Source organism: Chinchilla lanigera, unplaced genomic scaffold, assembly GCF_000276665.1.
Source record: "Chinchilla lanigera isolate Chin_1 unplaced genomic scaffold, ChiLan1.0 scaffold00070, whole genome shotgun sequence".
Classification (NCBI taxonomy): domain Eukaryota; kingdom Metazoa; phylum Chordata; class Mammalia; order Rodentia; family Chinchillidae; genus Chinchilla; species Chinchilla lanigera.
Window position 1 is genome coordinate 4,552,515 of NW_004955471.1, and position 24,562 is coordinate 4,577,076.

General features: G+C 37.4%; 1 protein-coding gene and 1 pseudogene across 6 annotated transcripts in view; one reads left to right on the plus strand and one right to left on the minus strand.

The window, feature by feature from the left end:
* Nucleotides 1-24,562, minus strand: part of LOC102018715 — a 395,385-nt gene that overhangs the window by 302,170 nt on the left and 68,653 nt on the right. For 5 of the 6 annotated variants that reach the window (XM_005400878.2, XM_005400880.2, XM_013522869.1 and 2 more), the window contains one exon: nt 7,584-7,666. In XM_005400878.2, coding sequence (XP_005400935.1) covers nt 7,584-7,620 — 37 coding nt within the window. In that variant the 5' untranslated portion in view covers nt 7,621-7,666. Of the gene's footprint in view, nt 1-7,583; nt 7,667-21,363; nt 21,449-24,562 lie in introns of those variants that run through there. The other variant, XM_005400879.1, reaches the window with a different exon arrangement.
* LOC102022691 overlaps nt 12,084-24,562 on the plus strand; it is a 30,435-nt pseudogene continuing 17,956 nt past the window's right edge.

Below are 24,562 nucleotides of genomic sequence, written 5' to 3' on the forward strand. Positions count from 1 at the left end.
AAGTGAATTTTATAACTAGACATAAGTGAATGTAAAAGATGTTAGTGTTGTGATCCTTTAACAGAATATTTTGCTATTTAAAAAGCAAAAACCACTTGTTTTTTTTTGGGGGGGGGTTTTCCTCCGGTACCGGGAACCGAACTCATGACCTTGCGCTTGCCAGGCAGGCGCTTTGCCGCTGAGCTAAATCCCCAGCCCCAGCAAAAACCACTTGTAATTGTCACACTGATTAATTTTCCGAAATTATTAAATCCCAGGGAAACCAAACATAAAGCACAAAATTTAGATATCCACCTTTGTTGAAAATTCTGTAAGTTTTATTATATGGAAGCTACAACGACATATTTTGGGCATAAAAGTTTTTAACAAGTTTCTCTAATTTCCATAGCTGCTGACTAATGCATGTGGCTCTACATTTCTTCAAGAATATTTACCTTACAATTTGTTGATAAAATTGTAACTGCAAAATAAAATGCCTCAATACATTTACTAAATGGGAATAGTGATGAAATAAAAATATACACACACCTCCATATAAGAACAGTGATAAAATAAAAATATATACATACCTCCATATAATTAATTACATGTCTAATTATTAGTTTCTTAATTTCTTTTAACCCAGGCTATCTACAGAATTTTACGGCATGAACATTGTCAAAAACATTCTCATTTTGTCTTGTCTAAGATTTCCTCTTTATGTATTTCTTTTATTTTTAGCTGAGTCTGATGTTTATAAGTGTATTTTGGAGTCCTCCTCTTCATCTGAATTAAGTAGAATTTAAATATATTATGTATTCAAATTAGCTTTTGGTCTGTCCAGTGTGCTCCCCATTTCTAAAACTCTACCTCGTTCAGGACTCTTACAATCAAGGCTGCCTTTCCCTTCTTTTCATCCTCTCAAATTTTAAGCAATTAGACCTCAATTTTCATGCTGACCAAAATCATAACGAGATACTTCCACACATCCACCAACATGACTAAAATTTAAAGGGCAGATAAGATAAAATCTTGGTGAGGTTGTGAAGTTACTGAGACCCTCACATGTTGCCGGTAGAAATATAAAATGGAATAATCAGTTTCAAAAAGGTTTGACAAGTGACCCAGCATCACCACTTCTGGGTACATATCACAGAAAATGGAAGTATGTTTACAAAGTCTTGTACAACAATGTTCACAGCACCTTTACTCATAAATTGGAAATGGCCTAGATGTGTACTGACAATAGAATGGATAAGCAAAATGTAGTATATTAATACAAAAAAAACCTGCCCATCTATAAAAAAGAACCAAACTACTGACATGCACAATGTAGAAAATTTTCAAAAACATTATATTGAGTTAAAGCAACCTTACACATAAAAACATATATTGTATGGTTCCACTTACATGAAATTCTAGAGCAATCAAAACTAATCTATGATAAAAAGCAAATGGTGAATCTTCTATTAGATGGTATCAAGGATTAACTACTTATAAGGAATATGAAAGAAATTTCTGAGAAGATAGTAATGTTCTATAGCTTGATAGGAATATAGATTATACAGGCCTATGTAACTAACATAACTCAGTGACTGTACATCTAAGATTTCTGCATTTCATTTTGTGTACATTTTAAATTACAATATTATACATTGTTATATAGTCAAATGTTAGTTATAGTTAAATGTTACATACCTGTAGAAAAATAATAAACAAATACTGATTTCTGACTGATACTGATTTCTGGTGTTGACTGATGAATGAATAAGTGATCAATTATAGTAAAATACTATTGGTAAGAGTTGGGTGGTAAACGTTTGTGTTGTTTCAAAATTCTTTGGGATTTGCTATGCATAAGTTTTCATGATAAAGTATTGATAAAGGGTAAAACCTCCTTCCTTCCTGCACAAAATAATCCTCTGCTTTTCCCCATGTAGATTCATGAGTCACATATTGCTCCTGCAGTGGGAGCCTCAAGAAAAAGCCTATGAAAGGGACTTCACCAGTAAAGAGGTGAGATGACTGGACTCTCATCCACCCTGGTGAAATGGGAGTGGAAGCATGCTCAAAGCCCCTTGTCAAGACAGCAGAGCTGGAGTTGTCCATCCGCGGGTATTCTAGAAAGAAGGACACCTCCTCCTGCTCTCCATGGTTTAAAGTCCTTACCAAACTCTCATCTCCTAGTCCTTGCATATGGCCAGTGTAATTATCCACCCTGAGGACTATGTCCTCCAAGGTTATTGACTGGTGGCATGTTTCCTTCTACTCAATAAACAGTAGTTGTCAAGACTTCATGCACATGTTTCTGGAGAAGTATATGTAGTCTTGTGCACAATGGAACACAAACTCATATATAAATTATGAGATTATCTATGTGGATTTCCCAGTTCAGAGAGCCACAGGAGTCACTGTCCTCACATGGAAGAGACAGGAATTCAGAAATATAAACTATCAGTTTCATCAGTTTTTAACCAAATTCTAATTCTTCTTTGTGAAGGCCCCTAGCCAGAGCACTTTCTTCTTGGAGAAAAGGCTATCAGATGTTCTCAGGTGTGACTCCACAACTCGTCCTCTTTTTCCTCCTTCCATGACAGTCTTATCCTTTATTAATTGCTCTCTTCTGACTAATCAGATCTTCCTTATAATTCTTTAACTGCAATTACTTATAATAACAACATTGCCATTCCCTATGCCTGTGACAAGCAATATAATGAAATGTTCAATTACTGATTTGGTTGAAACTGGAGCTTTGTAAAACCACCACACGTTTCAGCCAAGGCCACAGGAAGGACCCCGGTCTTCCCGCAAAGGCGAAGCTGAGACACAGCAGGCCTGAGTGCCCCCCAAAGCCGCACACCTCTGCTGTGCGTCTGCGCAGGCTCTCGTCTCTTGAGTCACTAGCTGCCTTTTCTACACATGTGCTGCTTTTCGTGAGGCCGTGCTGGTACTGGAGACTCCTGAGACTTGGCTGGTACATTCACTGACGCTCATTTTAAGCCAGCACTCCTGCACCCCATAGTCATTGAATGGGCTGACGTAGCTGTTCTGATTTTCCCCCCAGTAACCAAAAATAAGCTTTTGTCACAGGAGCTGAGTTTGAAAGATACCATGTTCTTCCCAGTTGCTCTTTCGAGTTGAACGCTGTGCCTGCCCACAAGTGCCACCTGGCCCCGGGAACTCATGCAGAAGCTCCTGCGCACCCTGGCAAACGGAATGGGCTCTGTGGAGCTGGCACACAGGTTGAGACACGTTGAGGTCCTGCTCTGGTGCATTCGGAGATGCTTGGATGGAACAAGGCCTGGCATCGCTCGTGAAGGGGCAGAGAGAGGCAACCAGGGCCAGACACGGCAGTTTCACAGGGATCTTGACTGCAGCTCCCTGAAGGCCTGTGGAACGTCAAGTGACATGCCGAGGCAGCTGTTCTGATTTTTTCTATAAATAAAGTTATCCTTGAAGAAAAGAACTAAATTCCCAAGATGGTACATGATAAGTCATATCTTAATGGCTTAGAAAAGGCAATGCTAGTTTTTCTCTTTAGTTTTATAATATCCAAAATATGTATATTTTCAGTAAATGAATCTAAAATTATTAGAAATTAAACAGCCCATACACTAAGACTCCATCCACTTAATAAGATCTGAGGCCTCTATTTCTCTGTCCACAATGGTGTATGCATACTTGTCGGAGCACGGAACTTTTTACATTCAAGTGCACACTACAAATTATTAAGAGGAAGTTGCCAATGCCTGCCCTTTCTCTGTTAAGACATCTACACTTACGGCTTTGTTTGTGAATATAACTCCATGTCATACAGTGATTTTTTAAGAGTACCCATCCTTGAGTCACACAGTTGTATTTGAATTGAAATTTGCTCATGAACCTTACTTTATCTTCAGCCTTAGTTTTCTAATTTGTGAAATAAGAAAAGCAATTTATGTCACAGAGTTAAGAGAAAATGCTGAGACACTGTCACACAGCATTTTTTTTTGATACCAGGAATCGAACTCACAGCCTTACACTTGCCAGGCGGACGCTGTATGGCTGAGCTATATCCGCAGCCCTATGTCACACAGCAATTAGCACAGTGCCTGGTACATAAGAAGCTTTCAATAAATGTAACCAATTATTGTCACTATCTGTGTTATTATAGTACTATAATTGTTATGTGGTATTATCATTATAGTACTATCTGTGTCATTATAGTAATATCATTGGATTTAACTTGTCTCTTAATAGTGTTCAATAATTTCACTAGCCAATCATCATTTCTTTTTTTAGCAAAAAATAGACAATTTTCTAATTTAGTTTATGAATGAATGGATTGCCTCATCATACTGTTTTTTCCAAAACTAATTAATCTGTTCACAGATAATAAAATCTCTTCATCCTTAGAATTTGTCAAGTTACTAAATCCCCAAAAAGAAATAATAAATTATTACCAGCAGATGTTTTACAATAAAGTTTATGAAGAGGTTGAAATGGTCACATTAAATTGACCTAAAACAATTATTAACATTTCCGTAAGAAAAAAAAGATGTGACTGCCTCTAACCTCAAGGGTTTTCACCAGTCTAAAATAATTCCTGACGCTTATTTTCTTTTTAAGGGAAGATTCATTCTCCGTATATCATCAGTTTAATGTTATTGCTCTGATGGCTCATAAGCTGCAGCTTTCTCTTACTCCTTTAGGGTTTCTCTATAGTTTCTCCAGTAAATCTCTGAAGTGATGATGCAAAGAGAAAATCTAGCTAATGAAAGTATGACAGGGACTGAGCCATCTCTTGATCATAACCATTGAGCAAGGCTTCTCTGCACTCAGAAAGCCCCAAGAGCTTGCAAATATGTGTTTTCACAACTGTAAGAAATAACTGGGCCCACTCAGAGGGTTTCCATCCTTCCCGATGAAAGACTACACTGTCCAGACAGGCTTTGCAAAACTTTGTTGTGAATATAATCCTGAACAAAGGTGTGGCCACATGCCTCAGGCCATTCTTCTGTATAAAATCAGGGTGAGCGTGTAATGGTGTCTGATTTCACAGGCGTTAGCAAAGCATCCTCCCTGCAACTCAGTCCCAGGCGCAATAGGACTCATCCTGCAGGTGCTCATTATGTAGCCAGTGAAAGGTAGGTGCTATTTGATGGTAAACGTGCTAAAACCAGTAAGATTCAGTTATCCCTATCTTCTGTGTGCTGAGGAGTCTACTGCCAGAATATTTTGTAACTAAATGTCATGACATTCAGCAAGAAACACATTATAATAGAAGATAGGGTAAACCACCACCAACAGCCAGCTCACCAATGTTTGAATTCCCCTTTAAAGAGATAAAACTTTACATTATATTATTAGAGATAAGGTTTAAATCAGAACTGTCCCAAGAGAAATAACACAGTGAATCAAATCTAGGCTTAGGCAGTGGTTTTAGATTTGTCCTTCATTAATCTCATATGCGTTAAGGGTTCTTCCTTCTTTCAATCAGGGCAGCTCAGACCTCCTCTATTTTACATATCTGAGCTCTTCCGAAGTTTTAATTTGCAAGAAGGAACACCTTTCCTTGTTCCTACACCCAACAAGTAAAAATCAAACTAAAGTTTCAATACAAAATCTCTAATGAGATATTCTTTGAAAAATAACCAGCTTTTTAAGCAGGCTCAAAGCGAGGGAAGGCTCAGAACATGGAGGAGTTGGGAGAGCTATGCAAAGTCGCTGGAGGTGGGAGGAGCTGGAGCTATGCTGAATGTTCCGTGGATGAAGAGTTTCATAAGGTGGAAAGTGAACAAAATCTCACAAAAAAACTTGAAATGAATGTTTATGCTCAATTTTTTTTTCACGTGTACATGAAAAAAATGAATTTTTAAAAATTTTTTTCTCAAAAAAGAGTTAACAAAATGAAACCAAAATTTTGGGGAATGTTTCTCACTTCCATATAGACATATCAACAACTTTTCTACAACATATTCTATATTTACACCTTCTTCTTCAGTTCCACATTGAAGGCATTTTGCTGAAGTGTCTCTTTCCTACACTTTTCCTCATGTCTCCCTTTTTCTGTCTCTCCTCCTCTTTAGCAAAATATTTACTTTCTACGCTACAAAAGTAATCAATATGTTTCCTACATACCTCCCAGAAATTTTACAGGATACCCCACCATCCAAAATCTTTCTGTGTTATTTCTTTTGGGTTAGACTACTAAGAAAATGTAGGGGAATTCCAAGCTCATAGCACTGTAACTTCAAATATAATTTAAGGGATTATGGACATAATTTAAAGGCAAAATGAAATGAGAGAACATTCCTCCTCTACTTCCTGGATCTTCCTCCCTTTCTACCTTTTCCATCTTTAAAAAGTACTATATTATACAAATGAAAAGAAACTGCACTATCCAAGTAAAATATACTGTATTACACAAGTGAAATGTACTATTTCTGTGACACAATTCCCTGGAGAGATGCTAGGTGACTAATGTCATGTTGAGGGTCCACAAGAACCAAAGAAAGCTAACAGAATAATAATCTCACCTCTCTGTGCAGCACTATATGTTTTTCAGCCATGCTGTCTAACCCTAAATGTAGGATTGCTTGTCTTGTTACTAAATCTAGATCAGCCCTGGAAGAAAAAAAGGTGTAGCTAATAACAATAAAATCTACTTAGAGAATAGATCCGAAGTATTATTACCATACACATATGCATGCACACACACAAAGGTAACTAACTATATGAGGCAACTGATATGTTAATTAGCATGACAGGGGGCTGGGGATTTAGCTCAGGGGCACAGTGCCTGCCTGGCAAGCGCAAGGTCGTGAGTTCAATTCCGGGTACCAGAAAAATACAAAAATAAAAAACAAACAAATAAACAAAAAAATTAGCTTAACCGGTAATATATGTACCTAAACCTCATGTTGTACACCTTAAATACCTACCATTTTTAGTTGTTAATGATAGCTCAGTGAAGCTATAAAAGACATATAATGTCTGTATATGTAATTTAAAGCTCTGTATGTAATTTAAAATTTTTCTAGCATATATTAATGTAAAGTAAAATTAATTGTAATAATATAGTTATGATAAAATATTTAACCATAACAAAATATATCCAAATAATATCATTTCAGCAAAATTAACATTAAAAATTAATGACATATTTTACATTTCTAATTTTTTGCTCTGCATTCAAAATCCGGTATGAATTTTATACTTAGCAACATCTCAACTTTGATGTTAAATTTTTATCAGAAATATTTGATGTCTTCTGATTTTGTACAATATTCATGTGGAAAAGTAAATTCACATATCCAAGTTGTTCGACACATGCTTAAAAGTTTTCCAATAACTTAATTACCCATTTTAAAATTGAAACTGAAATTAAATTAAATACTCAGTTCCTTTATAACTGCATTTCAAGCACTGAGGAGCCACATAAGGTACTGGATACAGTATTGTATATCAGTTAATTCAGACCTGTCAGAAGTTGGTTCTACTTAAAGGGAGTGACATGTACCCTAAGAGTAGTCATCTCAGGGATATTAATTAACAGAAAAGATTCTAAGAGTTGAAATGTCACACACTGTATATCAAGTAATTAGGCAAGAATGAGTACTCACATTTTGCTTTTTCAGGCAGAACCTCTGCTGTATCCATGATGGGAGGTTAGAATGATCTTTTCTGGAAGGGTGAGCTCCGAGTCCTTAAACAGAGTCATAGGAAGTAATTCAGTGCTGATGAATATTTTAGCTATTTCTCTTATCACTCATAAATAGATGAACAGTTAATGCTGCCACATATTATTCTTCTGCTCTAAAACCTTCAGTGCTTTACTGGGTGGGGCCCTGTAGTTTATGGAGTGCTTGTATACACACTACCTTACCAGCTCCAAATAGCCCACGCTATAACTTGGAAGGCTTCAATGTGTCCCTCAAGGGTTCATGGATTAGAAGCTTGGTCCTCTGGGTGGTGGTGGTGGTACAGGACATTTAAGAAGTGGGTCCAGCGTTAGGACCCTCAGTCAACTGAGACACGTCATCAGAAGTGGCTGTGGCACTTTAGCATCTTTGGCTTCCTTCTTCTAAGAAGGAATTTCTTGCTTTCACGTGTACTCCTGCCATAACACGGCAGCTACAGCAGAGCCCTCACCAGGGCTGGGCAAAGGCCAGCACCATGCCCTTGAACATTCAAAACTGTGTGCTGAGTAAACCTCTTCTCTCTTTATAATTAGCCTACCCTATGCATTGTTATAGCAGTGAAACGAAAAGCAGCCTGATAGGAACTACTGTCCCACCTATGGCACTCGGAGAAGTAAAACAAATTATTAACATAAATAGCTGTTAGCGGCATGGCCGGAACTCACATCCAGATATTTGAGCCTAAGACCCAAGCAAGCTCATCTGATTTCTCACTACTTTGCAACTAATATCTAATTAATACAAGGCACACGCCTGATACAGTCCTACCTTTAAGCTTCAGTCGGTTAGTATGCTAAACAAATGCCCTATTCTATCATCTAGATTTATCAATATCGTATCTGTTCTTAAACCTGGCTCTGAATCCCGCTTCTCCCATGCATCTAATATCTCCATGGACACAGTATCAGTTACACTGGTGCAGAGCACTGTGCATTTACACAGAATTATAATTAAAAGTGGGATATTAAATGCTTTAAGGAGCCTGAAGGAACCTCTTGTCCTAAAACTCTCAGTATAACTGTTCAGTTGCCTGACTCCATCCTTAATTTATGAATGGAATACTCTAACCCTGTTAAACAGTTAGGGGATTGTTTCACTAATCATGTAAGCCTGCTTTGCCCTATGAAAGTCATGACTCCATAGTCAGATAAAGAGCTCTAACACTTTTCCTCAGCATCACTCAGAGGGAGGAAAAATACTGCAGTTACAGTTTTAGAATAAATCTGAAACATCCAAAAAGATGAGTGCCTAAATTGTGAGTCATATCACAGGCAACAGCCCAGAGCATGCACCTTGTCTGCCCGGTTCTGCAAATAAGCCTGGATGGATTAAAATGCCGCACCTCCCTCAGCAATGACCAATCAGAACTCATATTCTGGTTTGACTTAATTATTGTCTTCTTACATTTAAATATAAGAGGAAAATCAAACTGCTTTGTGCTCTGTCATTTTCTTGTTTGAATCTCCATAGAAATGGACATTTCTCTACAGCTGTTGGCTCCTCCACCTTAATTCATGGTGTCACAAGTGTCATCCTACATTAAACTGGCTGGCAAGCAAGACATCCCACTGTCCTTTCAATGCAGGATAGTAACCAAGCACCATACAGGTGCTGTCATGGTAATGCTCCCACTAACCGAGGTGATGGGTAAAAACTCTGAGAGGGCAGATGGGGGTGAAGGAAGGCCTTAACGCTGAAATTCCTTAGAGACGAGCACAGTTACAAAATCAGAAAATAGCGTGTTTTTCCCGTTTAAGCTATGAGATTGTGGGTGCCTCAAAAAGCACTGATCACTTAATAAATATATATGTGGTGTATGAGTTGCACAAGCAGTTGGTCATCTATTTTGGAAGAAAAGGCAAAAACCTTGTAAGTAAAGATACAAACAACTATATACTAGATGTCATAAGAAAGTCTCAAGCCTTATGAATTAAGTTATAAACTCATTAGTGCCATGAATTCAAACGAAAATGACAATATCAAGGGCTGAGAATGTGACAGAAGGAAGTTCAAGAGGGACTGGGCTACTCCTGGAAAGATGAACACAGAGGTGACAGTGAAACCAGGACAGGCTTTAACCAATCCAAACTGGATTCCAGCCAGTAAACCCCTGCAGCATGGAATACCAGTCCGGAGTGGGTCAGAGTTAATCTGAGAGGAACAGAGAAGGCAGGCAAATAAAAGTACAGCAGATGACAAGTTGAGAATGCAGTACACAGTGAGGAGCAGTAAATAGTGCGACTGGCTCAGCAAAGAGCTTATTTTCTGTGGCTGAAATGGATAATGAACTCAGTATTTTGAACAGGTGCTGGCATAACCAGTGTTCTGGAATGCAACTTCTATAAAGGCGAGGAATTTATTTTTCTCCCTGCATTACTCCCAGTACCTGGAACAGGCCTATCATGAAGAAGTACTGCAAAAATATTTGCAGAATGAGTCATTTTGGCAATAGGGTGCTGGCCAAACAGGGATGCCCTTCCTTCTCACACTTGTCCCCTTTAGCACATTTTAAGACCCTTTACCCTGTCTCTGCCAGTAGATGCAATTTAAGACTCTCCTAAACTGAGTTACAGGAATACTAATGCTTTCTAATTCCATTCCTACATGGATAAAGACAAACAGAAGTAGAAACTATTTCCTTATTCCCATAGCTTTAAGAAGTTAAAGTAGATGACTAAAATCATTTTACCATACAGTAGTATCTACTTGTGGTTTATACCTAGATGTCCCCTGAGACCCTTAGGCATTCGTAGGTGGGGCTTTTGGAAGGTAGTTAGATTATGGGGACTCATAACTGACTTGCTGGTAGGAGGTGGGGTCTGGTCAGAAGAGGCGGGTGACTAAGGGTGACCTGAAAATCTTCTTCTCTCCCCACCCTCTCTTCATTTTCTCTGCCTCCTGGCTGTGCTGTGCTCTGCCGTGCTCTGCCGTGCTCTGCCGTGCTCTGCCATGGAGCCAGTCGACTGTGGACTAAAACATGAGCTAAAATAAACTTCTCCTTCCTTATTTTGTGGGAGTAGATATTTTGCCCCAGCAATAAGGGAACTAAGAGTATACTTTTGATCTTAAATGTGCCCCTTAAAATCCCATGTGTTGAAAGTTTTCTCTCTAGCTTCATGCTATTGGAGGATGGTGGAACCTATAATAGGTGGGGCCTAGTAGGAGGGAGTTAGGTCATTGGGGCTGTGCCCTCAAAGAAGATATTGCGATTCTGGCCCCTTCTCCCTTTTCATTTTCTAGCCACCTGCTTTGGTCAACAGCATTCCTCTGTCACGTGCTGCCAACATGATGTACGGTGTCTTCAAAGACCTGAAGTGATAGAGCCAAGCAACCATGGACTGAAGCTTCTGAAACCATAAATAAAGCTTTACTCATAATAAGTGATTATCTCAGAACAAGTCCCAACTAGGGGGAACATGGGAGGAACAATAATAGATATCTAAAATGGATAATGGTATGATAAATGAAAGAAGATTAGAGGAATTATAATTGCACACTTGAAATTATGAACCAAATTAGAGCCATAAAATGGGACAGAAAATCCTTTATGGGCAAGACTATCAGATAAAATGAAAACTCAGAGGTCCCATGCAACAGTAGCAAACCGGGGACTAACACTCCATTCTTGATGCAGATACGCCTTCTGAGTCTTGAACTTACACATAGTAATGCATTACCCAGAGTCAGGGAATGGGAAGGAAAAGAACATAACTGAGTCATTAGGCTATTTCTCTCCCCTACCACAAACCGTCAATATAGGTGCTCTGTGGCAGCAGAAAACCTGGATTTCAGTCCCAATCCCATCACTGTCAAAGTGTATGAGCTGGAAAAACCACATGACTTCTGAGATCTACTTCCCTGTCTATAAATAAGGGATTTTAAAATAATGAAAAAAAAAGAACAGCAGCCTTGACCTATGTTCAAAATAATTCTCAGCAGGCAAAGTGAAAAGTAAAGGTGAACATTTGAGCTGCTCTGATGGAGACGGTCTCAGAGCCTCCCCCTGAGGTGCTCCTCACTCCTACCTACCCTCAACTGCAACAGCCTGAGAAGTTCGGTGTCACTGATGCCTTCTAGATGTAGGATTTGACTTGTTCATAAAAGTGGTATTGTGTTCTACTAGCCGGCAGTCAAGCATGGACACACTTTAATTAAGATATCTCAAAACTTTCCAGTCTTACATAAGATATTTAAATCACAAAAGAATGATTACTTTTATTTCAGTTCTCAGTTCATTAAAAAAGGAGATGCTGACCCGAGAATACGCTCCTATGATATGGTAAAATACACTCTTGTTCATCTTAGCCTCTCTTTATGGGTAAAAGAAAACTGAGCCTTCTGAGAAACATGGAGCTTTTCTGTGAACTTATTTTAGGAATCTGACACAGTAAAGCACAATAATATGATGTAGCAATAGTGAACATGTACACTGAAGATTACTTTGAATCAAAGATCACCAACTGGGATGCTGGGCTGGGATTGGTGAGTTTAGACCACTTGTCACAATGACAAGTGGAATTATCTCAGAGAATGAAGGACACATGTCAGATGGAGCCAGACCTGAGTAAACAGATCAGCTACTTGAGGGAATTAATGTATTGAATTCCAGTGCCCATATCAGCCAAAATTATACGTCCAAATATGCCATAAAGACAAGAAATAACTTTTATAAATTGATGAAAAAGACGTTTTAATATACAAATAGACAAAAGACTGGAATGGATACTTTGCAGGGGGGATTTTTCAAATGGGAAATAAACATGTTGAAAAAAATGCTCAAAACTCATTTGTCAACCAGGAAAACACAAAGTAAGACCATATCCACATTTTAAAAGTCATCCAAAAACATAACTTTTAAAAAATATCAAGTGTTGATGAGGATATAAAGCCACTGATATACTCATGTACTACTTATCAAGTATAAAGTGGTAATCTTTACAAAACTAACTGATAGTTCTTCAAAAACTAAATCTACACCTATGATGCAGCCCTCTGACTAACCACAGAAAGATAATAGTATTTACTGAAAGACACACAAGAATCATCATAGGACCAATATTTTGTAACCACTAAATACTGTAGGCCACCTAAATGCCTAATGAGAGCAAAATAGATAATTTGTATTTTATTTATACAATGGGATATTTTACAGCTGTGAGAATGAACTAATACACACAAAGACATAAATGATGCACATATTCTTCAGAAAGCCAAGTCAGATGAAGAGCCTATACGGCATGCTTTAGTTCATATAAAGTTCAAAAACAGGCAGAACTCACTGATGACAGTATAGAGCAGAAGGACGGTGAGTTTTGGGGGAAGACTGCACTGTCTCAGGCTGGATCACAGGTACAGGTTTGAGAGTCTGTTAATGTTTATTTCTTTGGGACAGTGGTTCCGTTTATAAGTATTCACCTTGTAAATATGTACTAAGCTGTACAGTAATGAACTGTATACTATTTCTTTCCCTTATAAATTCATTAAAATTTACCTGACAGGAATAATGTTCACTGCATCAAATTTTCAGAATAGTCCATTAAAACTCAGAGAAATATTGTTCTAGTTATTCTAGTTTCACTTTTTTCTTCTTATCCTCCCTCAAAAGAAATATGAAACACAGAACTTTGCTAAAAACCACTAATATTAGCATGGGATTATAAGCCCCACCAGGGCAGGAATTTGCTTTCTTGCTGATGTTGTTTTGCTTTACATCTTCTATAAGGCTGGGCACATGGCTAGCCAAAGTAATAATCACTCTGTGAAAAAGCTGCTAATTTACATTCTCTGAAGGAAATCCTAAAATTTTACAATCTTCCTAAATTCAGAAATCTCATTTCAATCAATAACCTGTCATAAGTTTTTATAGTGTGGCTAGTGCCTTTGCTTGGTAAATTTTATTCATCTAGTTATATTAATAGGAAGACTATAATTATCCAAAGGGAAAAGGAACTAAATACTTTGACCAAAGTGAGTGTTAAACACACACAAACACATACACACCCCAAAAATTAGTTTCAGAGAGACCCAAATTATTCCACATTTTTTCTCACCTCAGAAAATCATTTTAGTCTTAGAATTTAACCTTCAGATGCTGGTACAAAGGGGCCAGGGACACAGTAAGAGGAGAGTGAGCTGTTTCTTGCATAAAATATTAAAATATTAATGATACATGTTATCATAAAATCTATAGCTGGGGAATTTTGCTTAGAAGTCTACCAGTGAAAATACATGGCCAGGAACGGCAACAACAGCAAAAGATAATAGTACTGTATTTCCTGAGCACTCTAGTATAGCAGAAGTGTTTTCAAAATACCTTATAAAGATCCCCGTCAATACATGCAGTTATGCTTTCAATGACCACTGTTGACGGAGACCACCCTGGGCGAGCTACAAATCCACAAATTGGCTTTCTATATTAAAGGTCTCAGTCTAGGCCTACATGCCCTTTCTGATGAGCCAGCAGTTGACATGTGGAAACAGAACTCCGTATGCTACTGGTCACAGTAGAGGTCTCAATGACCCGTGACACTGATGTCTCAGAAAGCAAGATAGCATTTCAGCTGAGGACTCACTGACTCTCCCACAAAATTCTATAGAAGTAAATGTGAACCCAAGGGAAAAACAAGTTTCCCACTAATCAATGGCTGATTCATACAAGAACACTTTGTCTCTTATTAGACCTTGCTCATATCCGTGTACCCCACTCCAATGTTCCCTGGACCTCCTTACATGGACCACCCCCCACCCCTGAAAGCTGTGTGTATTCAGTAAAGAGTGAAAGTTCAGAGATGCTTGGTCTTATCCTGATGAGAGCTCTGCCCCTCTGGAACCCCTGGCATTTTCAATTATTGTCTCTGTCTCTTTCATCCCTCATCCTACCCTTGCCCTGGTGACTGGGGGCCTGATCAGCACCCCCCATAAATTGTGGGGTGCTGTGACTTTGTTTACCTTGTAATTTTCACAGATTAAACATTGCTGTTATAAAAGTACATTTTCTCAGCTATTAATCACACATGCCTTAATTAGAAGTCATTAACATTTTATAAATAACAATAAAGAGTGAAAACTTGATTTATAAAGCAGTTCCCTGCTGAGATGTTTGGGACACTATGTAAACAGTTAAAAACAATAATGAAAACATTGTAAAATTAATTATAGCAAATTAAATAAAAGAAAGGCCAGAACTGTTTCAATAGAATTATGCTGTGCTCAGAAAAACTTGATAGTAAACAACTAGATCTAGACATGTCAGCAAATCATGAAATACTGCAAATCTTGGCCTCTATATTTAGTTTTATTTTTTTCTCTCAATGACCTTGAAAAATTAATTTTATGGACTCTGAAATAGTTTTGCAAAGTACATGTTTGAGGGACAGTTTCAAATAGTATCACTTAACAACTGGAGAAAAATCACAGAAGCTGTCTTGTCAGCCCTTCGTGTGACAGGTGAGGAAAAAGCAACATAGGAATGTATGTAAGTGGTCTCAACTCAAAGATGTTCTACATTATATGTCATCAGGGAAATTCAAATTAAAACAAGAGTGTGATGCCATTACACACCTATTGGGTGGTCAAAATCTAGACTGATAAAACCAAATACTGGCAAAGGATGTGGAGTAACAGGAACTCTCATTTGCTGCTGATGGCAAAGCAAAGTGGTACAGTCACTTTGGAAGATAGATTGGCAGAGTTTTACAAAACTGAACATATTCATAGCATATGGTCCAGCAACTGCACTCCTTGGTATTTCCCCAAAGAGTTGAAAACTTATGTCCATACAAAAACCTGTGTATGAATGTTTACAGTAGCTTTTTTCTTAATTACTGAAGCAGAAGCATCAAAGATATCCTTCAGCAAAATGGTATATTATTCAGCACTAAAAACGAATGAGCTATCAGCACCTGAAAAGACACTAAAGAAACCCATATGCAAGCTAGAAAGTGACGGTAGCTAATCTAGAAGTCACATACTGTTATGATTGTAATTATACAACATTCTGGATAAGGTAAAACTATGGAAACAGTAAAAAAGATCACTGTTGTCAAAGACAAAAGAGAAAGTGATCAGGAGATAAAGCACTGAGAATTTTTAAGACAGTGAGAAGGTATTCTATGATGGTGGATATATGTCATTGTATGACGGTCCAAACTCAGAAAATATATAATAAAAATAAACCCTCACATGAATTAGGGGCCTAGAGCAACAATGATGCACTAATGGAAGGTTACAGCAGTAAAAAATGCATCATTCTAGTGGGAGATATCCACAGCTAAGGAGAGTATGTAAGCTGAGGACAGGCGATATAAGGACGACCTCTCTGCCTTTTTAGAAATTTTGCTGTAAACTTAAACTACTTTTAAAAAATAAATGCATTTAAAAAGTAGATCAAGATGGAAGTTATTAAATATTCTGTACTGGGAGTAAATGATAGTACAACTAATCATACCTGTGGGACACAAGCAAAATAGTATCAGGAAACAAATTCCTTTAAATGTATTTATTAAAACTCATAATTATGCAGACATCAACATTCAACTTTAACAGAAACAAAACGAAAATATACATGAAACTTAAAGAAGAAGAAAGACACTAATGAACAATAAAAATGAAGAAAATAAAAAGCAATTTATAATGGCACAGCACAGCATCAACAAAACCAAGAGCTGATCTTTTTAATATTAACAAAATATTATATGCCAGCCGCTAGGCATTGGGGACCACAAGAAACAGAGAGTGAGAGAGATGACGAGAGAAAGGGAGGGAGTAAGGTAGAGACGGGTAGAGAAAGGAGCAAATGAGCGTGTTTTGACTTTTATTAGTACATGTTTGTAGCATATAATGATTACATTCACTGTAGGGGGTTGGGATATGTATATAACACATTTCAGTTCCTTCCTTCCCTTTCCTTCTATCCCCTTTTGTTTTTCTAGCGTCAGATACATTTAGCTATCTTGTAAAGCCTTATTAGGTTAATTATGTATACAGATGGAAAACCAGACTCATAGGCCAAAGAACATATAAAACATGTAAGACAATTGCACTAAGTCAAGGTACGCTTTCAAATACATCGTCCATTCTGGATCACAATAACTTCCTCCCTCTCTCTCTCCCTCCCTCTCTCTCCCCCTCTCCCTCTTCCCCTCCCTCTCTCTCTTCCTATTATCTGTCTTTCATATTAAGAAGAATAAGGCTGAAGACAGATAAGCCCAGGTAAGCACAACAGTGAAAAAGCTCCAATATCCGAGAGAAACATGAAAGTTATGTGTTCTACATGGAAGAAGAAATAACAGACAATACAGGGCTGAAAAGCTACACAGAAGAGCATGAACTAGACTAATGGGAGAAGCAAGTAAAGAGCAGCATAAGGTAACCATATGCTAGCTCTTCCAGTATTTTCCTTTCTAAGTGGAAAGCCAGCGTTACATAAAACAAAACCAATTTAGAATAAAATGCCTTTATTAAGAACTATTTATAGAAGATTAAAGTAATATAGCAGAAGGCTGAGAGGGAATTTAATTGTTCTTTTATACATGCGGATAGCTCATGAACAGATACACAGGTATTCGTTAAGAAAGCACAGCCAATCACTCTCCAGAGATGAATCCCTTATCCAAATACCAACCAAAGGTTTGGCTCCTGATTTTATGGACTGACAAACAACTTTTAGGCATGAAACACTATTTTATTCAATTTTCATATATTTTACATATATTTATTTGCTTACATTTAACATTTCTGAGATATATCAAAACAAGGTAGATAAAATTATAAAGTTACTCAAAAAACTAAAAATAAAAATCATAGGACTCTGATGTCACCCAGTGATAGAGTGTTTACCTAACATGTGCAAAGCCATGGGTTTGATTCCCAGTACTGGAAAACAAAACAAAAAATAAATAAAAAGCAGCTTGGGAAACTGGGAGAATAACTCAGTGATAGAATGTGAGCTCAGCATGTGTGAGAACCCAGGTTCAATCCCCACCATTAAAATACATCATACATACATACATACATATATACATTTTGTGCCTAGATGTTTTTCCAGGCTCTTGCTTCCCCTGGGAGATAGTCTCTTCCTGAACAGAACTCTCAGAATGTACCCGGAGACTTGCAGATTTTAAAGGGAGAAAATATATCCAGGTATTGTTCACTGCCTTTAGAGAATACTATACGTATAAAAATATATTAGCAGACAGACTCTTGTAAAACAAGCCTTCCGAGTATCCTTAAATCACAAAATACAAGAAAATCACTGTCTTCTATCAATTTCTGGAACCAAAAACTTTTTTTTTTTTTTTTTTTTTTGTCTTTTTGAGACAGGGTTTCACTGCGCAGTTCACACTGGCTTTGAACTTACTTTGTAGACCAGGCTGGGCGCGAACTGGCAGCAATCCTTCTGCTTCAGCCTCCAGAGCGCTGGGATTACAGGCCTACACCACCACACCTGGCTATTCTTTTTTTTAACCACTTCTACTACATAGTCCAGGATGCAAAGCTGAATGATGCGGGTTGATACACAGCCAAATAAATATACATAATCCAGCTCTTCCTTCACACACACGACCTTATAACTAATCATAAAAATCCTAACAACCTCCCTCAATCAGAGGTCTATTCAGGTTCCTTTTTGATCAAAGCTCCAGTTTACACCACAACTCCAGTAATAAGTAACCAAAAGCCAGAAGTCCCACTCCAAGTCCCATTGTCATCACCAAAGCCCAGTAGGCGGAGAGGTAAACTTGCCAATTCTGGTACCCTGCGCTTTCTGCCTGTCTCAGTTTTGCTCTGCCGCTTTCTGCATCCTCTGTTTCCCAAGCAGCAATCAATCGTGACTTTCTTTAGAGGATACATTAGTGCTTCACGCTCCATGAAGTTTCTCCCTTATTCTCTACCTCAGCAGCCTTCTTTTTTCCTAAGAATTCCAAGGCACTATTACCATCTCTCTTGTATGATTTGTACCCTTTATCGACTTTGTAGTGTGGCTCTTTGTGTGCAAGTGTTATTTCCTTTATTTCGCTACAGATGGTAAGGACAATATTCCTGGCAAGCTTCGCATTTCCTTCTCTGGAATGCAGCACCACAGACCTGACCTGTAAGCACATTCTTACTCATGCAACCCCTTCCTTGAGAAGACCACACCACGCACAACAAAGCTTGCAGAATTTCTATATCATAACAGGATCACGATCTTGCAGGTTCTGTGCACCTGATCCTTGCTATGAGCCAATCAGTGACAGAGGAATTACATTTAATTGCCTTGTTATTTAATAAGTTTTAGGTGGAGTTTTACATGAGGGATTTGAAGAAAATGGTTACCTTAGATTAATTTATAAAAAGCCTCTTTAGTTGTAATTCAGGCTCTCCACAGACCTCTACAACCTTTAACAGACAAATCCCAAAATACATTTTTATTTAAAAAACCTTTTCTAATTAGTCATACTAGGTATTCCTAGAGATGTCAATCCTTTGGCATGCAGCAACATTCAGCAGTAACCTTAGTAAAAATGTAAAATGTAAATACACACTTGCATGAAGCGCATGCCTATGTGCACACACATGCACACACACACACCCAGGACCATGCTCCTGTAATGCCAGATGAAACTAAATAAGAAAGGCTAAGGAGTACATACAATGAATACAAGTTTAATATAGTATTGACCTTCATCCTAAAAAATATTGTGGCTTCCTGTTTATACAGTTCATCATAACTCTCATCATCAGAAAACAATACTGCGGGCAGTGAATTATGCTAACAAGTGCACAATAAAATGGGATTTATGTGACATCAAAAAGAACAAAACAAAAAAGCCTAAATTTATACTAAGCTATTAGTTAGAAAGATAGAAAAGCAAGTGCCAAATCCAGATTTGGCAAAATAAATATTGGCGTAGCTGGACTGTGTTATATTTTTGCACATTAAATTGAGATTGTATACACACATAAATGAAAAGGCATGAATTTTAAGAGTTTCCCAAAAAGAAAGAGATTTAGAGAAGCATAAACCGCTGAAATGAAGCCCCCCTATATCAGAGACACTCTTACAAAGGTTTGTAGACTTAAAAGTAACTGGAGCATGAAGCCCCCAAGGTATGACTGTCACTATACTAAGCCCTTTAAATATTTATTTTATTGAAGGTACATATTTAATAATAATAATGGCTCTGTATTTAGTTCTAACAATATCAATTTCTTAAAGACACTGTGATTTGTTCAAGGCCAAGAAAAAGGAGGGAGGGATGCAGAGGGAGGGAGGAAGGATGAGAAGGATGAATGAAGAGGGAAGGAGGAAGAGAAAGGAGAGGGAAAGAAAAGAAGCAAAAAACTGGAAAAGAAACCGTAGGTAGCAAGCAGATCCAGGTTTCTGCCCAGACTCCACCCACACAAAAGCTCAACCTGTAGCCACTGCACATGTAACCTCTCACTATAAAATGAGGGGACAGAAACATCCACAGAAAGATGCAGTGCTAAAAATTTAAAAAAAAAAAATTTTAAAAAAAAATTAGAAAGATGCAGTGCTGACAAGTTGCCAGAAGATGCCCTGTTTTTCACAGAAGCAACTCATTTTCCTGAAGAAAAAAATTAAAAGGCCCAAATTTACCTTACGAATGAAGAGTTGGAATTAATTACTAGAATCATGAGGCAAAAACTGAATTGAAGTGAAGCTGGGGATATGGTTACACCCCTAGTGCAGGAGCAGGCACTATGGACATTCTAACTAAATAAAAACTTGACATTCAATAAATAGTTTCTTAACAAAAATGACAAGCATCAAGCCATATACCTGTGCTCAGCTGTCATTTAGATTATTTACCTAAAATTTTATACTTATATTTTCACTAATACAGCTACAATTCAAACCCAATAGTAGCACTGCTTTGACTTTCCTTTCTTTCAAATTGAATGATGCAGAAATCAGGAAAGATCAGTAAGAGGACCCTAGAGTGGTACCCAAATCTGCAATGAACATAGGGAATAATACAGAAGTGCAGAGAAGAGCTGCTACACTTCAAGAAGAGATAGTGTTTTCTATTTTTTTTTTATATTATATTTTGAGAGGTTGGGGGGGGGTTTTTTTCTGGCACCAGGAACTGAACTCAGGACCTCGCGCTTGCCAAGCAGGCGCTGTACCGCTGAGCTAAATCCCAAGCCCAAAGATAGTGTTTTCTTCTACCAAAATCACTTCAAAATCTGTTTCAACATATAACAATTTCCAAAAATCTATTTCTCCATGAAATTCCCTTGTAAAATTCTGAATGTGACTAACACATTTAGGTATCTCATGTGCTGGTTAATGTGGAGAATAGGAAATCCAGGAAAGAAGGCCAGACTCTCTAACAGTCTTCACCTAAATGAGGTGCCCTCCAGGGGCAGCAGAAGTGGCATGGTTATAAAGGAGGACACAGATCTGACCAAGATAAAATCTATGTGAGAAGTAAAAAGGCAAATCACAGATAATTTGAAGAGATGAAAAAACACAAGGAGCACTCTCTTTTTTCATTATTACAGGTTGAGTGTCTCTTACTTGTAAAGCTTAAGACATAAACTATTTCAGATTTTACTCAGATTTCAAGTGATTGCATACATGGACAACTACAGTGAATGTTCAAATTTCTAAAAATTTATTTCGGTAAAAGACAAATTACTCTTAAGTCCCTTCAAAATGCTCTCTCTTTAAACATACTTGTCCCATCATTCTTACCACTTCCCAAAGCGGTCCTGGAAGGCCTCTTTCTTGTTTTTAGTTGCACTGTTTTGGCTGCTTCTACGTGCTGAATCAATTAAAAACATTTCCATTTAACAGCACTTTGGTTTTCAGGAGGAGCCAGAAGTCACATAGTACCACATCCTGGTGAATGAGGTAGATGAGGGCACACCTTCCTGCTTTTACAATTCTCCCCTTCCATTGTATGACGTTTGGCAGCGTCGTTACCGGTATTTTTATCACACCTTGTAAAGACATTCATGAAACAGGACTTCTAGAACTGCTTTAGAAAATTGCAAGAATGATGGGTTAACTATGCTCAAAATTGAAGCAGTGGGGGTATTTTGAGAGGAAATTAATGACAAGATATCTTTTACTGTAATAATTTTTTAAATTCAAATATTTGCAGGCAACACGCTCGGGACTCCCTCCGGCTCTCAGGAGCGATTTCTATTCCCCATTCCTGTTTATTTATAGTACAATATCATGGGAGTGGAACCCAGGTGTAAGCATGAAATGATTTATGTATCAGATGCATTTATACCCATAGCTGAGAAGTAATTTTTCATAAGTCTGTATATGAAATAAATATTCATGGTGTGGAATATTCCACTTGTGTCTTCTTTTCCACACTCAAGTTTTTGAATTTTGGACCAGTTTGAATTTCAGGTTCTCAGAATAAAGGTGCTAAATTTATACTTTATTTCTCTTATTTGCTAAAAATTAATGGAACACTTGCTATTTGTAAACATTGTTCCACAAATGAGACAACTGTTATGAAGGAATGTTAGCATATCAAATATGAATGATAAAAATAGGAAATTCCCATGGTCCCCATAGGTACATGTTTTGTTTCACAGGATTTGATTCTCAGGTTTGAAAGTGAACACATTCACTGCATGTAATATCCTGTGATCCATGAAAGACCATGATCTGTGTGTTGCTTTACATATATTTACATTATATATATTACATTTATACATTTTATTGCATTATATTTAATCATATTTTCATTTGGATCATTCTTACTGTTGTGCTTAGCTTCTGTTAGATCAAAATTACACAAAATAATTTCTAAAAAAGATAGCTGTGGCTCATCGCCACTCTATCATTGTGGGAGCCCCAGTGAGTCACTGGGGAGGAGAGAAACCCAATACATCACTTCTCCACCATCAAGGGACACTTGATGAGCTGCGCAAGTAGGGAGAAATCCTGCCCACCACCTCTCAACCATCGCAGGAACATTTTTTTTAAAAGATAAAAGAACCAATACATATTCACAAACATAGAGACATAAATAAAACTACATAAAAACAATAAAGGCAATACAGAATTCCAGACAAGGTGGTAGGAAATTAACAGTGGTTGCTGTATTACATATTATTATCTTCAAATTGGTTACTCCAAAAAACAAAAGAGGCATGTAAGATTGATCAAACAAACATTACCTGTTCGCTTCACTAAGGCAATAGAAATTAGTAGTACAATTATCTTAACTATCTTGTGTGTGTGTATATATATTTTTCCCTTCTTTCTATCTCTTCTCTTTTCCCTCATTCTAGACATTCTTTCCTTTTGAGCAGTTTCTTTTCCTTTCACAGTATCTACCAGACCTTTTAGATTCTACTCACTCTTTCAGATTCTTATGCTAGGGAGACAATATGGTGTTTACACATGGGAGTCTGATTTATTTCACTTATGAGTATGGTCTCAAGATGCATCCATTTACATATAAATCCTCTAGCTTATCTTTCTTTATACCTGAGTAATATTCTGTTATATAAAAATACCACATCTTTTTTATCCATTCTACAGTTGATGTGCATTTGGGTTGTTTCCATGATTTAGCTGTTACAAATTGCACTGCTATAAATATAGGTGCAAATATAGTGCTGGGGTATAATGTTTTCAGTTCTGGAAAAATACCCAGAAGGGAAATAATTGAGATGAAAGGGACTTTTAATCTTAGTTTACTGAGGAATCTCCAGACTGATCATGACAGTGGTTGCACCATTCTACACTACCAAAAAAAAGTGGGGAAGGTTTCCTTTTTCCCCACAGCCTCTCCAGCATTTATTACTGGTTAATTTGTTCATGATAACCATTCTTTCTGGGGTCAGATGCAATCTCAGTGTTATCTTAATTTGCTTTTCTCAAATGACTAATGATGTTGAACATTTTTTCATGTATTTATGTGCCATTTCTATTTTTTTCCCTCAGATACCCATTTCTGGATTGGGTCTTTGAACTTGGGAGGGCCTGGTTCTTTTTTTTAATTCTTTATATCCTAGATAGAAGTCCTTTGTTCATGGGACAGTTGGGCAAAAATTGTTCCCAATTTCTGGGTTTTCTTTTTTATTCTCTTGGTGATTTATTTATATGTGCAAAACCTTTTCAATAAAATGAGATCCCAGTTGTTAATTCTTTGAAGTATTTCCCATGCAGTTTAGGTTTTGTTCATGGACTCTCTGCCTACCCCTATGTCTTCAACATTTTCACCTACTTTCTTTTCCAGTATATTAGTGTTTCTGTTTTAATATTTAAATCTCTAATCCATTTTGACTTTAGTTTGGTGCGTGGTGATAGAAATGCATCTAGTTTCAGTCTTTGGCATGTGGCAAGCCAGTTTTTCTAGCACCATTTATTAAAGAGGCTATCTTTTCTCCAGTAAACTTGTTTGGCCCCTTTGTCAAAGATAAGGTAGCTCAGTGTGTTTGTGGTCATGACTGCACCTTTCAGTCTGTTCCACTGAACCTCAGATCTGCTTTTTGGCCAGTACCATGCTGATTTTATCACAGTAGCTTTGTAGTATAATTTCAAGTCAGAGATTGTGATGGCTTCTATGTTACCTTTGTTGCCCAGGATTGCTTTTGCTGTTCTGGGTCTCTTCTGGTTCCAGATGAATTTCAGAAATGTTTTTTCTAGATCTGTGAGGTATACTAATGATATTTTGATCGGGATTGCATTCAATCTGTGCAACAATTTTGGGAGTACGGCCATTTTCACAATGTTGGTACTTCCTATCCAAGAGCAAAGAATAGCTTTCCATTTTATGAATTCCTCCTCAATCTCTTTTTTCAGGGTAGTATAGTTTGCACTGTATAGATCTTTTACTTCTTTTGTTAGATTGATTCCTAAGTATTTCAGTTTTTTAGATGCTATTGTGAAAGGTATGGTTTCCTTAATTTCTCTCTCA